At 32.8% G+C, this 15,566-nt stretch overlaps 1 protein-coding gene across 5 annotated transcripts in view; it reads right to left on the bottom strand.

Annotated features, from left to right (window-relative positions):
• Window positions 1-15,566, bottom strand: part of LOC143225137 (protein kinase C, brain isozyme-like) — a 143,299-nt gene that overhangs the window by 65,211 nt on the left and 62,522 nt on the right. For all 5 annotated transcript variants that reach the window (XM_076454000.1, XM_076453999.1, XM_076453998.1 and 2 more), the window contains exon 4: window positions 6,545-6,656. In XM_076454000.1, coding sequence (XP_076310115.1) covers window positions 6,545-6,656 — 112 coding nt within the window. The remainder of the gene's footprint in view (window positions 1-6,544; window positions 6,657-15,566) is intronic.

The following is a 15,566-nucleotide window of genomic DNA, read 5'->3' as shown; positions in this document are numbered from 1 at the left end:
AAACACACGATACTGATAATTATTGTATATTAAATAAATAAAAGATAAGTCTAAATATTTTAGATCAAGGAAAAAAGGCAAATTATGCTTTAGTTCAAACACTAAGTGTATCTCCTAAACACAGCAAAATAAATCAGCTTTCCGTAACTCACACTATATTATTTTATTTGTGTGCTGTAAAACTAAACTTCCATTCTGTTGGACTCCTAATTCACCTAAAAACCATCATTGTGTCACAATGAATGAAATATGATGTGATGAATTAGGTATTTTATGCTTATTTTAATTAGTAATTGTTCTTTCACTGCCGACGCTGCATACTTTCATGAATACATATTTGTTTATATCAAAAAATAAGTTGAAGCTTTTTTTACATAAAATTAATAAAACGAACTTACTGGATACATTTCTTTACACCGCTCGTGATAGAAGTAGTATATGTAGTACAGTTTAGAAGATATAAAGCACGGATCTATCCACGATATCTAGGTGCTCGTGCTGCAAGCGCTTTGCCCAGGCTTCATTTCTGTATTTGATTTTTTTGGAACTGCCTCCTTTCGCAACGAAATTCAGATGGTTTTTAAGCATTTTCAAGCACCTTTTATGTTTTTAGACAATTAAAATTTGCACACATGTGCACACTGAACTTTACTCTTTACATTTATTTCATTAAGGAAAAGAATACTATCATTGTATTATTGAAGATAAAGAGAGCCAACGTACAGAATCTTTATAGTTTATTGATCGTGTGACACTACATACGAAGTTTAAGTAGATTTTAAAGGTTTGTTTTCAAATAAATAATTTAAAACGTAGATGGCGTAAAGTTCAAATAATAACGTGTATTATAATCGTAATTTCATTCATAAAGATTGATATTAAAGGTGTTTAATTAAATTTTGCATATAACACAGTGACTTGTGACGAAGAAAGTTCAAAGGGGTATTTGCCACAAAAGGTTAAAATAATTAATATTCTTCGCCTTCTCCATCATTTAGACAGATCTTCATTTGAAAAATATGCAGGAGCCAATTTCACAATATACTTACAGCCCAATGTAATATCTGTGATATATCTAAGTATTATTGAACGGAAGTAATTAAATACAACAAATTACTGTCAACAAAACGTAAAGAACATTCCACAAAGTGACTGTTTACCTGATATGACCATAAAATATTTCTTTATCTAGAAACTCTACAAAACATATCATGCATTGAAATCCGTAAATTAATTCCCTATTCACTTCATACTGAAATTATGGACAATAGAAGTTTTGGCTCTCTCGCTTATAATATGCCACTACATCATGTTATCAGGGAGAGTTTCTTGACTTTTACAGATTCTAAGGAACACATGAATTTAGATTATTTCTAATCCTGGCAACGATGTCCTGTGAAAATAAGTGGTGCCAAAACATGCTCGCCCTCCCAGCCGTGGGGGCGTTATAAAGTGACGGTCAATCCCACTTTTCGTTGGTAAAAGAGTAGCCCAAGAGTTGACGGTGGGTGGTGATGACTAGCTGCCTTCCCTCTAGTCTTACACTGCTAAATTAGGGACTGCTAGCACAGATAGCCCTCGAGTAGCTTTGTGCGAAATTCCAAAACAAACCAAAATAAGTGAAAAACATAAGATTTATCTTGAACTTTACTGCTTTTTTTCAGGATAATTTTTAGGATAACAATATATTATTCATAAAATATTTTATATCTTCATGTTATTTTATTAGATTTATTGTATAAAATTTCAATTTGTAGGCTCAGAAAAATTATTTTATATATATATATAAATAAATATAAATATATATATATATACACTGCTGGCCAAAATCTTAAGGCCAATGAACATAAAGAAAAAATATGCATTTTGCGTTGTTAGACTAAACCACTTATTTGAGTAGAACTTCGAGAGTTTAAAATAAGAAGAAATAAAAATAAAAAAAACATTTTTAGCGTTTAATAGGGAAAATGTGAACACTATGAAATTAGCCTAAATACCAGGCTAAATTAGACTCAATACTGATATATATATCAGCTAGTGTACAAATCTTGTACACTTTCTACTCAATTAGACCAATAAGCTGAATGCTCCTAATGTCTGTTAACAAAACTTCAACTGTTTGGTACGGATTATGATATTAGATCAATAATTGGGTTTATAATATAACTTTCATTGTAAACTTGCAAGATGACTTATAAAAGACGAATGCACAAATTTGCGTGTGAAGTTTGATGCAATTACTTTTCTTTTCATTGGAATCAGTAATAAAGGGTAAATAAATAAAGATCTGTGAAGAAATGAAAACTTAGTCAGTGTTGTTAATAGGTATTTGGACATTCCCATAATTCAAGGAAGTCTCATACACTTTCGTTTAGCAGGAATTGATGGGTTTTTTTGTGTTTTTTTGCATATTTGAAACTTCAAGGAATACTGTGTGGTTGATACCTTACTAAATATACCGACTACGAAAGTATTTTTCTATGCTTTACAGTTCATTAACTGTACCTGACAATTACGATTAAATTATGAAATTGGTTTCTTCATGTGTTTTTTTTTAAATAAAGATTTATCGAGACGATAGAGAAGATGAAAGATATTAATAGAAAGAAAATAACTTCATTTAAACAAAGGAGATTTAAAAGTTCTTTGCCATGGGAAAGAGAAAGTTATGTTCACACATATCTAATCTTCTGGTGAAAAGTTTCTCATTTTTCATATTTACAGTAAACATTAGTGTTGCATAGTAGTGCTGATAACAAACAATAATATTGTAACGGTTAGGCATAAATCTTACTGTTTTTAATACAGAAGTTAATACGTGATCAAAATTTAAAGCCAAATAAATTCAGTAAGAATCTTTAGTATAATTAATATGATTGATTCTCATCGCATATTCCTGAACTACAGGAAAGTTATTGAATATTCTGGAATGCTTGTGACTTCGAAATCGATAAAGTTTCAAAACTTTTGAAATGCAGATTTGAGATTAATGAGCTTATTAGAATCAAACTTTCTGGAGAGGCTGTGATGACATTCACGTACGAAAGGTTTTTCACTGTACAAGTTTGTATAGTTCTATGGTATTATATAAATGCCGCTAAGGATGATCTGAATTACTACTATCTTCTGCAGAGATATAGCTAGCTACTGAATGTCATAACGCTCGAGTTTTAAGAAAACCTGGAATTGTGAGTAATGGCTAAAAAAATTGGAATTGTATTCGATGGTGAAATTGGTCATGTTAAGACATGTTGTATACAGAAATTCTTGATTCTGACTAGGTCAATTGATTTTAGTTTTTTGTGAATATGTCATTATTGCTTTATTATTGTGTAAATATTATCTTGTAGGTTTAATTTACTGACTATATCTTGAAATACAGTTAATATAATAACTTGTTAAGACATTAACAATTTAGATGTAATACTTGATATATTAATAACAAATACAAATTTCTTTGATAGATGAAATCACTTGCTGAACTAACCGTATACAAAAGTACGATAGGTTATATTCAGCTGCAAAAAAAAACAGCATAACTTGTTGGGAAAATATTGGCTCATATAAAGGACTTGGATATTAATTATGATATTCAATTTTTCTATTACTTAAATGTTAGTTAGCTAATTAATTAACCTTGAGTAATGAAATATATTTAGATAATAATTGCTTTCAATTTGTATATTAATTAATTAATTTGAATAATAATCATCCTATTAATTAACATGTAGACTCGTAATCTGAGAGTCGCGGGTTCAAATCCCGTCGCACCAAATATGCTCGACCTTTCAGCCGTGGAGACGTTATAATGTACGATCAATCCCACTATTCGTTGGTAAAAAATAGCCCAAGAGTTGGCGGTGGGTGGTGATGACTAGCTGTCTTCCCTCTAGCCTTACACTGATAAATTAGGTCGATTAGCGCAGATAGCCCTCGTGTAGCTTTACCCGAAATTCCAAGACAAACAAACAAATTAACATGTAATTAATAAACCATTAATTCGACATTAATTATTAATAAGCATATCATTTCATTAATTATGTTTGACATCACACTTCCATCCCCATAGTGACATGTTAACTATTCAGGTATCATAACAGTCATTGCCAGATTTACTCAATATTTGAGTAGTTCATTTGAAATAATACCTGAAAAAGCAATTTACAAACTGTTGTACATTACAGACAATGCAAGATTAATGCAAGGAGCTGCATATGGGCCCGTTTATATATGGTATAAAAGTGGCACATGGTCAGGATAAGCCATAATGCTTAACCATATGCCATGTGATCAAATCCCACATTTTAATGTTATATGCTCTCAAGCTTACCATTTAGCTATTAGGAGCCACTTTGAAAGTGCCTTAAATACAACGTTATGAGTAGGACAACCCTAGCAAAAACATTTTGAGTGTTATCTGCCCTTTTAAAAGAATCATAATCCTGAGAGTAATGTACACCACACCATTATAGGACCTCCAGCAGGTTGCACATGCCAAATACCTCATGCAATTTTATCTTCTAGTATCATTAAAGAATGAAGTGCAACTCATTATTGCGTTTATTCCAGTTATTTATTACCCACACAATCCATGATAAGCATTGTAAACCAAACTTTCTTGTTCATTTCTGAAATAAGTGATATGATAGTTTTTAATGCCCTTCACATGATTTACATGGCGGTCAAATACTTACCACAACTGAAAAAACAATCAACTGGAACACGGTTTGATGTATTTTGTACTTGCAAGCTTGTTCAATCATCAATTACCATCATGTGTTACATTTTTTGTTCTAGTGGCAGGAATATTACTTGTCAATACCGATGTTGTTAGTCTCTACTCACATGTTGCCGTTGTAATTTTCTGCGAAAATTACATAACAATAATTTGTTCTGTTTTCCGCAGAAAATAGAACTCCAGATCTCACCATTGTAATTCCATAAACAAACCTCTATGTTAGAGTGACATTTGATTTTAGTAAAAACATTACTATTACATAGCTGCTTAAAGTGTTTTGAATGGTCAAAGTCTGATTAAAAGCAGTCCCAACTTTGGCAAAATAAAAACATTAAATGGGCATAAGAAATTTTATATTTGGGAGAAAAATCTGTCTTTTCAATCTCATGTAATTTAGAACAGATATACTAATTAAACTAAATGATCGATGCACAAGCAGTGTAAATTGTAATATGCAAATAAATACAAATATCACAGTGTGATGTGGTTTTATGTATTATGACTTCTGACAACGTTCCACACCTTCACTGCATATAGATTGTGTGTAGAGGCTATATAGTATGCTTTCTCCTGACCCTCCAATGTCTATAATATTCAAGTTTAAATGTTAAATTGATATTCTTTTAAAATTGGCTAACGTTTTGCTGTTTTTCTATTTTACAATACAGTGAATTTATCTTGAGTTTCATCTTGATTGTATTTAAGCATAAGAAAAACGAAATTGCTATCATTTAAATCGACAAAAATGTTTAACAGCTAGAAAGATGTAGAGATAATTCTAGTGAATAACATAAATACAAAATAAAGGGATAAAGATTATATACTCGCTTAATTAAGATTTTTATTGTGGTTCGCAGAGGTTACAGAAAGCTTATATTTTTACTTGTTGATTTTTCCTTTGTTTATTTAAGCATTGTTACCACTGAAGAATCGGCAAAATTCAAATATTACAGTAATAAACCCTCAAGTTTATCGCTGAGTCGTCGTGGTAGTTTATTCATGACTACACAGTTGTTGTTTGTCACAGACTTGGAAAAAATTCTCTAAGAACTTAATGAAATACTTAAGTCCATTAACTGAGCATTTATTTTTTTATCTAAAGAACTCATGGGTGCATTGCGGAATTTTATCGTCTCTAAATTAGAAATTTGGTAACTTCACAATAACAGTTGTATAAGTTATGCTATGCGGATTCGATAGTTACTGAAATAAAACGTGAAACACATCCACATCGTAAATATGTTATACATCATCTCCTAAACGTTCAAGCTCTTCAGGAAAATAATTCAGATGCTCCAACTACTTGGAACTCTTCTCTTCATGTCAAACTATTTTGTTAGTCTAAACAGAAAACGTGCTCTTCCAGATTTTCGGAAAGGTGTTAAGTTTATATGTCAATACTTAAAAACTGGTTGTATGTTTGAAACTTATAAAATGTAATAAAATAAAATGTTAGATGCGCTCTTGTTACTAAATTTTTATTAAATTTATAGTAGATATAATATATTGTTAAAATTCGTGCTCCAATTTTGCTGAATTTTGTTAAGTGTCTGCCTCTCGCTTTGTTGTATTGGAGAATTTTGCGTTGTAATTTTGGGATGTGTCAGTATGTGCTTTAAATTTTAATGAAGCACATTTTCGATTCTGACCACGAAAGTGGCAACCGATATTTCACAAAACCCCTCATAATTTCTTATAATGCATTTCATATAATGTGTTCAAAATAGTTTAAAGCGTTATTACTACACCAGATTATACCTTCTCTTAAATTAATTTTAAAATGTTTGTTGATGAGGTAAAACTTACCTTTACATTTCAGTCCCTGATGAATCAGCCCATAAAGAAGAGAACCACAGTGATCACAAAAGCTGGGACTTGTGTAGGTATGAATCGTAAATTGGTGTTTAGTCCGGCTGTCCTGTTTAGAAAAGAATATTAATTACAACAATTCTACATTCCTATCATGTTAGACGCAAGGTTAAAACGAAAATATTTTCGATTCATTGTCGATGTAGTAGAACCATTTGAAAAATTGATATTAATAATTGTCACAAATCTTTTAATATGTGACTCAAATACTGTGAACATCAAGTCGTACAGGGGATGCAAAATTGTGTATCAACATGCTATTTCTATATAGCGTCATTACTATGACTTTTCTGAGGTATTTTTGGGTTTCTATAATTATTTCTTTGTCCTTTGTTGCAATAATTAATTTGGATGCCATTCATTTTACAATAATTGGCAAAAGTGATCCTGTTGTGCAGCGATCCTTGAATGAGGCTTGTAACGGATTTAATATTTATTTTAAAATCTATATTTAGAAATGCATGTAATGTCTGTTCTTTAAATTTGTAAAAAATTCTCAAGCGTAAGAATCAACAATATACGATATGTGAATGTAAAATAGTAATGACTGTCAGTATTATTGCCAGCTGAATTTTCGAGAAACTCATCTAACGAGTATAAAAGGTAGACATCAAAACACGAGGGGAGACAGTTTAGTATTGTTGGTTTCTACAATCAGTATACTATAAACCTCGAAAGCGATAATTGTGATAAACGCTTATTAATCTGAAAACGTTACAAACCATTTAACTTCAGTGAACTAACTTCGGACGTTAGTATTTCTATGCAGGCATTAGATAGCTTCGTCGGAAAAAAGACAGCTTGTAAATGGCATGAAGCCATTAGCTCCACGAGGGCTATCAGCGCTAGCCGTCCCTAATTTTGCAATGTGAGACTAGAACATGCTCGCCCTTTCAGTTATGGCAGCGTTATAATGTGATGGTTAATCCCATTATTCATTGGTAAAATAGCAGCCCAAAAGTTGGTGGTGGGTGGTGATGACTAACTGACTTCCCTCTAGTCTTACACTGCTAAATTAGAAGCGGCCAGCGCAGATAGCCCTCATATAGGTTTGCCCGAAATTCAAAACAAACAATAATCTTTATTGTTATTTTGAGTAATTATTAACCTTCCAGTGCTGTACAGTATCTACAATTGTCTAATTGCTAAATAAGTACCCCTGTTGTAAGAAGTTCAGTTATGGGACTTTTTTTTTGGTGTAGGACCTTTGTTACAGTTGCACAATCTTTAACTCTCTCAAATACAATTTGGATATCACGTTCATGCTCTATCTGGTTATTGTATCTCTTAACAACAGTCCTTACAATTTAATTTTCATTGCAAAAGGTTCTATCATAAAACTCTTATATATAAAGCACATCACTTCTCCCAGCACGTTTCCATAATCTTTATAGTGCATCAGAACAAAGGTTCCCAAACATTATGAATAATTATGTAGTGAATGTTGCTAATGTGTGCTTAAAATCTTGTACGTTCAGTGTGTTTACTTATTACAAGTAATATTTATTATTTCTTCTCTTAACTTGATCCCCACTTGTGGATAATTATGTGTATTATTAGTTATTCTGAAATTTTAATAAAGTTTGTTTCGGTTGACTTCAATTACAATAATTGACTTGATTTCATTTTAATGTCAAATAACAATAGTTATACGGATGTCATCGTTCTATGACGGTGCATGTATTGAAAAGGAGGTATTCACAACGCTCTAACAATAAGTTGATATGTGGATCTACTTGATAATTTTGTGTGTGGCTAGTCTTTATCATTTCCCACCTTGAATTCCTCCTTATATCAATTTGTCTTTGTAGCTATGAAGTAGAAATTGTTTAAAATTACTTAATAGTTATTCCAGATATAAGAACGTAAATATATTCATCACAACAAAAGAGCAAGCAATGAGAAACCATATTGTTATTAAACTCCAGACAGATAAAGCGCATGAAGCATTCTCTAAAAGGCTATTTTTCTCTCTCTCTTACTTAGAAAAGTTTAATCTAGTATTTTAGTAACATATCTGTTCTAAGTCAAGATGAAATATATGACAGTAAGTTGCCGTGACAACAACAATAAAAACATTTGCTCGAGTAAACAATTATGGCTACCCTATTTCATAATTTGCTGTTACATGCTGAAAAGGTATTATCTATAATATTAAATTTATAAAAAGAAAAACAGCCTTCGGAATCACTTTTCATTCTCACGTAAATCGCCCACCTAGTAAAAGGTATGTAAGATTCCATATTAATATTAAATGTACGTATTTTACAATTAATATATTAGTTACTCAACATACCATCCTGTTCATCAATCATGGCTTTGAATGAAATGTTAAGAAATTTTCGCTTGTTTTTAAAATATTTCTCTTGTATTTTCTGCCTAATTTCAAATCGCTAAATCTCATTTCTCTATTAAGTTCGTCAATCTGGCCAAAAATTATTCACTAATCCTAATGTGCTGCTTCTTTAACAGTTGTATGGAAAGTTTCGCTCTGTTCTCGTGTTATTGGGAAAGGGTTTTTCTTTACATACCAAGAGGGCACTACAATTTGCTCAGTGTCGCTTAATGAAGATTATGGGGTCGTGGAAATCTATTCATTTTGGTTTGCTTTCTTAGTTTATCGCACACAAGAGGAGTGCAATTCATAGAGTACACTTTTGTCCCTCTTACACTTCAACGCCTTCGTAATTTTGTTTATTTTCTAGTTAATGGATGAGTTGTTATTTTTCTGCTTATTTGACTAGAATGTTAGTTCGCTGAATATTTTCAAAACTAGTGGTATTTCATGACCCATATGTGTGTGTGTGTGTGTGTGTGTAGACCTCGCATATTTGAAATTTGTATTGGAGTTCTCAGGTTCTGCTCAGTGTTTAAACTAAAATGTTTATTTATGCAGAGACAAACTGATTTTTTATTTGAAAAATATTGCCTTATTGTCAGTTATTTTAAAATCAATATTTTGGATTTCGATTGAAAACTTCAGTATATCTCAAGTTTAGAAACCTTAGTTGTAAGTTGAATAACCCCATCCACAACACCCCTAAGTCGATTTAGCTTCTTCAGTTGTAGGCATTAACAAAACGTAAGAGCCGTTTATTTGTTAGTACCTATTTAGTTCGGAATTTTTATACCTTACCTGGAATGTCCTTTATCTCATACAGTTAGTAACGTCCAATTTTCCTTACAATACATATAAACAAATCTGATTTTACTTCCTACTGTGGCACTTTAGGAGAACTTTGTTCGTCTTCATACACAGAAAGGCAGAACAGTTTATTGATTTTCTAAATACTTGTTTGTTTGTTTGTTTTGGAATTTCGCACAAAGCTACTCGAGGACTATCTGTGCTAGCTGTCCCTAATTTAGCAGTGTAAGACTAGAGGGAAGGCAGCTAGTCATCACCACCCACCGCCAACTCTTGGGCTACTCTTTTACCAACGAAAAGTGGGATTAACCGTCACATTATAACGCCCCCATGGCTGAAAGGGCGAGCATGTTTGGCGCGACGGGGATGCAAACCCGCGACCCTCAGATTACGAGCGCATGCCTTAACGCCCTCTGCCATGCCAGGCCTATTCTAAATACTCTATGCGACCAAAAACTATACGTTTATTAGTTAGTATCAATACCCAGTTGCTAAATTAAAATACACCGTACTTTAAAAGTCACCCTGGCATAATTCCTCTTTATAAACCACTGTTAATAAAATAAAAACCTAAAAATGCCCAGTAGAAAGCCTTTATATGAGACATGTTAACATAATTCAATATCTGTAATAAAAGAGCCTGTATATATATGTAGTCGATTGACAAAGCTCTAAGAAAAAGAACCTAGAGAACAGAAACTTTGCATGCATACAAAGGGGATTCTAAAGCTGTATACTTGGATATTAATTTTTAGATTTGATTTAAAAACATTTCGACATTTTTTTGCCTTATAACCCTTAAGCCCCATAATTATGCTTTCTGAAGATCTAGAGTTTATTTGTTTTTCGCACAAAGCTACTCGAGGGCTATCTGTGCTAGCCCTCCCTAATTTAGCAGTGTGAGACTAGAGGGAAGGCAGCTAGTCATCACCACCCACCGCCAACTCTTGGGCTACTCTTTTACCAACGAATAGTAAGATTGAACGTAACATTATAACGCCCACACGGCTGAAAGGGCGAGCATGTTTGGCGCGGCGGAGATGCGAATCCGCGACCCTCAGATTAAGAGTCGCACGCCTTAACACGCTTGCCCATGCCGGGCTACTGAAGATCTATAGAAAAGTATCAACATTTTTTAATTCTCATACGCTCAATGAACAACATGCGGATGTTTTCTGACAAATACTGTTTTTCAACACAGAAGTGGGAAGAAAGATACAAATCTGAGAACTAAATAAAATTAAATTAAACTAACTTTGGAAAAGAGCAGGAAATAACGGGAAGAAAACTATGAATCAAAGAGTATTAGAGAAATCTGAGAATGAAAATAATTCAAATTAAAACACAGGAAAAAACAAATGAATCTGACAAGCTAAATTGAAGCTACAGGGTGTTCGGAAAGTCACTGTGCAGTTTTGAAAGCAGCGATAACAACATTCATTCAGTCAATTTCAGGCCAGAAACTGATAGCGGTGTTTAGAAACAAAATAAGAAGGATCCAAGCCTGTATTGATGCCAACAGTGGTCACTTTCAACATTGCTTATAATTATCATTCATATTTACCTCCTGTATTCTATATTGAAACATGTCTGTTAATAAATATATAAGTGCACAGTGACTTTCCGAACACCCTGTATTTACTTTTAAGAAAAAAGTTGAATTGAGTTCGGAGAATGACAACAGAGAAATCAGTTAAGTAATTGGCACAATGGAGTAGCTATAAAAGTAGTTAAGAAAATGGAGGCACTTGATTAGTATACTGAGGCCTCTGTGAATTATAAGAGGACCGTAGAATCACCCAGTAGAATGTGGGTATTTCATGGTAGTTATCAATAAAGCCTGTTTTGATGCTACAAGTATGTAAAACAACTTATTATCTTCTTCGAGAAATTTAGATGTGTTTTGCTTAAATCATGAAATTACGACATAAGAGAAAAAGGTTTTTCATATCAGAGAATCAGTCAAGTGATATTTTCAGTAGCAACTGAATCTCAGGTTTATTCATAAATATGTTTTTATTGAAATAAGATTATTAATAATTATAAGGAGTGTAAAATCTAGTTTTCTTTAAAATGTTTGAAAAAATTCATTATTCAGTAGGCGATATATTTCATTTATCAGCATTTAACTACAAACTGAAGTTATCTATGTGGAGCTCAAAGACTTTTGATAGTTATATTTCCATTTACTTATTTATTCATTTATTATTTCTTGCAAAATAAGAACACTGTCAGCATTAATTGTATTTAGGTCCTTATGCTTTACGACATTTTATAGATCTGTGATTACATTACAAAATGAACAATATCTTGTCAGATACAAACAAATTTCAACTAATACACACAAATCTAAGAAAAACACATGAAAACCATTTAACCAAAATACTGCTACAAATGATAAAACCAAAACAACATCAGAAAACTTTTATTCTTACCTACGAAGGACCGCCTCACGTACACCACAACTATGTGGCACCCCCTAAACCCGGTAGTCTACTGAGACCCATAATGTCGATCTATGAATCATTTAATTACAACCTCGATAAATACATAGCGTGGGCATTCTCTAGATATGTAAAATCAGCCGGTTCCTTTTTCAAAAACTCTTTTAACTTTAAATCTATTTTTAATCAAATAAATCGTGAAGTCTTAATGAATTGTTTTGATGTATTCTCTCTTTTCACAAAAGCCCCAACCACTAAAGCCTGCAAGATAGCTTTAGAACTTTATATCCAAGACCCGAACCCATTGATATGCATCCCCAGCAACCAATCAGCAAACCTTATAGAATTCACTACCCACATTTTTATGATACAGATTGAATTTCAAGCGATCAGTTCAGCCTTACACCATCAATATACTGGTACAGGTATGTTAACAATACAATTGCTGGATTCACTTCTACAGAACACACATTTAGTTTTTCCATCACGTTAAGTCTGTACACCCCAACATCACGTTCACCTGTGGATAGGTAAAAAAACTATCCAAGTAGCATTTCTCAACCTCAAGATCACAAGCACTGATACACAATTCAAAACAGAAATCTCCAGAAAAATCATCCATACTATACATTCCCTTGGTCTCAGCACATGAAACAAAACAAAAACATAATATATTAAGAAGCCAAATAAGCACAGCCAAAACACTATACTAACCCTGTAATAATAAAAATGAAATCAACACAATTAAATAACACTTCATAAACATCAACAAATTTCCTCCAAGAACCGTTGGAAAAAATTATGTGCACACACCTATATCAACAATAAACATTAATAAATCCCAAGATACAACAAACTACAAAACCTTATCCTGCTGTATACCGTATGTTCTCGATACCAGCGAAAAAATAAGTAATGTTTGGAGAAAAAAAACACAACATTTGAGTAATCACCAAATTTGTTCAAAAAACAGGCACAGAAGTAAAGTCCATATTATGTAGAAACTAAAGTGACAACCACAATGTTAACATTTTTTTATAAAATACAATGCACCATCTACACAAACAAGCAGGAAAAAATGGAAACCAGATTAAAAGAACACAAAAAACACTTTCACACGTTTTTGAGCACTGCAAATCAAATAAACACAACATAACCATAGGAAACACCTGGATACTAAGTAGAGAAACAAACATAAACAAACGCAAAATCAAAGAAGCACTACTTATGCAACAGGTAAATTCAAAATGAAACCAATATATAGGAAAACCTTTATACCTATACAAACGGTCGGCATGGCCAGGTGGTTAAGGCACTCGACTTGTAAGCTGAGAGTCACGGGTTCGAATCTCCGTCACATCAATATGCTCGCTCTTTCAGCCGTGGGGGCGTTATAATGTTACGGTCAATCCCACTATTCGTTGGTAAAAGAGTAGCCCAAGAGTTGGCGGGGAGTGGTGATGACTAGCTGCCTTCCCTCTAGTCTTACACTGCTAAAATAGGGACGGCTAACGCAGATAGCCCTCGTTCAGCTTTGCGCGAAATTCAAAACAAACCTATACTAATTAATTACCTAACATCTAACTACAACGCCCACTACAATCCCGTATCCGTTTACACTCTCGTCCTAAGACATGTGTCCAGCAACGTTCAATTGCAAACTCTCTCTTTGTTCACCTGACGATGACCTAAGAAGGTCGACACGTTATTCTCTGCTTTGTTAGTAAAGGTGTTAATACCTATACCAGCTGTCCTGAGAAAAATCTTCACTTCAATTGGGTTTCTCGTAATCACGAATCACTACGCAATCGTTTTCCCAAAATTGTCCTCTACCATTACAACAAAATATTACTAACTTCATCAATGATATATTTAATAATGTAACATACATTTTACTTACTTATTGTTTATGTATAATAGTTTTTAGAAACGCTGTATTACAGTTTGTTTCTCAAAAATATTAGTTCTTTTATGATTGCTCTTGTAAAATTAATCAACATTTCTTGGATATGGCAAAATTTCTTTCTCTAAGCTTTAATACAATTCCTTTAGACCGCCTCAAAATTCGTTAGTTTGCTGTTAAGCATAAAACAACACAATGAGCTATTTGTACTTGCCCAACATGAGTTTCACTTCTCAGACGAACCACTGAGCCTCTGGAGATGCAGTATCCCAAACAGCCTGAAAATTTACTTAGCATTTTATGGAAAGATAAATGCAAGATCTTAAGATATGACTTAAAGAATAATGAATGAATGTTAATATTATAATGGTGAGCTCCATTTAACAACAACGAAAAATAACTTATAAAAGCAATTTGACAATGATGTTTCGCTATAATTATGCTAACTAAAACTAGTAAAAAACTACTTATCTTTCGAGTAAGAAATTTTACTACTTTTATTAATATTATTAATAATATGTTTTCAGCAACGCTGCTTAATCGTGAGAAAAACAGTAAAACCTGATGTACAACTAACAAATTTGGAAAATAACTAATGTGCCATCTGTTGTGTACTTAGAATTAAACACAAACTAAACAATGGGCTCTCCGTGCTCTGCCTACCAACGGTATCGAAACCTAGTCTCTGGGATTGTGAGTCCGCAGACATACTGCAGTGCCTCTGGGGGCCTGTGTGAAGTAAATGACGGCAATTGATTGATTCTATTTAGATTTTCTAGAGTGTTGTAAAAAAATTACAGTTTACCAATAGTCTAAAAGGTAGATTAGATCATTTGCAAAAGTAAATTAGCTGTTAATCTAAGCGAGTTACTTTTTTGAGTTTCTCCCAGCGTTACTCACGCCATGACTAGGTAGTATTTTATATTTCAGTATTTTTTGAAATTGAGTAGCATCGAGTTTTCTTTATCGCTCTATAATGTTACACATCACTGAGTTAGTACTTACCTAAGATATCTGGTTATGAAAGACATCCGTATTAAAACAATACATAATAATTTTCTTATAGATTAGACAATAATACAATATTCATGTTAACGATTGTCAGCCTTTGTATTTTCAAACTTGATTATACCCATCTAGCTAATTTTTATGTCTTTCTTTTACTGTTGTTCAAAATATGCACCATTCATGCTGTAATACAATTCCACTTTTTTGTTCACGTTATTGCTCACATTCTGTTGAATTTTAAGTATTACAACTGCAAAGACAGTTGTAAGTCTCTGATCCACACATTCCACGTTATTTGAATGAATGATAGATGCGTATTCTCAAACGAACATGACGAATTATGTAAAATAAAGAGAGCATTAAGGCCACGCCAATGACCAACAAGATTCTAGGCTCCATACGTTGTCAGAAATAGCAATTTTTAGGTATTTCCTGACAACTACTATGCAATCTGGTGGT

This window comes from Tachypleus tridentatus, chromosome 9, assembly GCF_004210375.1.
Source record: "Tachypleus tridentatus isolate NWPU-2018 chromosome 9, ASM421037v1, whole genome shotgun sequence".
In the NCBI taxonomy this organism is placed as follows: Eukaryota; Metazoa; Arthropoda; class Merostomata; order Xiphosura; family Limulidae; genus Tachypleus; species Tachypleus tridentatus.
The sequence above is the reverse complement of the archived record's forward strand: the minus strand, read 5'-3'. Positions and strand labels throughout refer to the sequence as shown.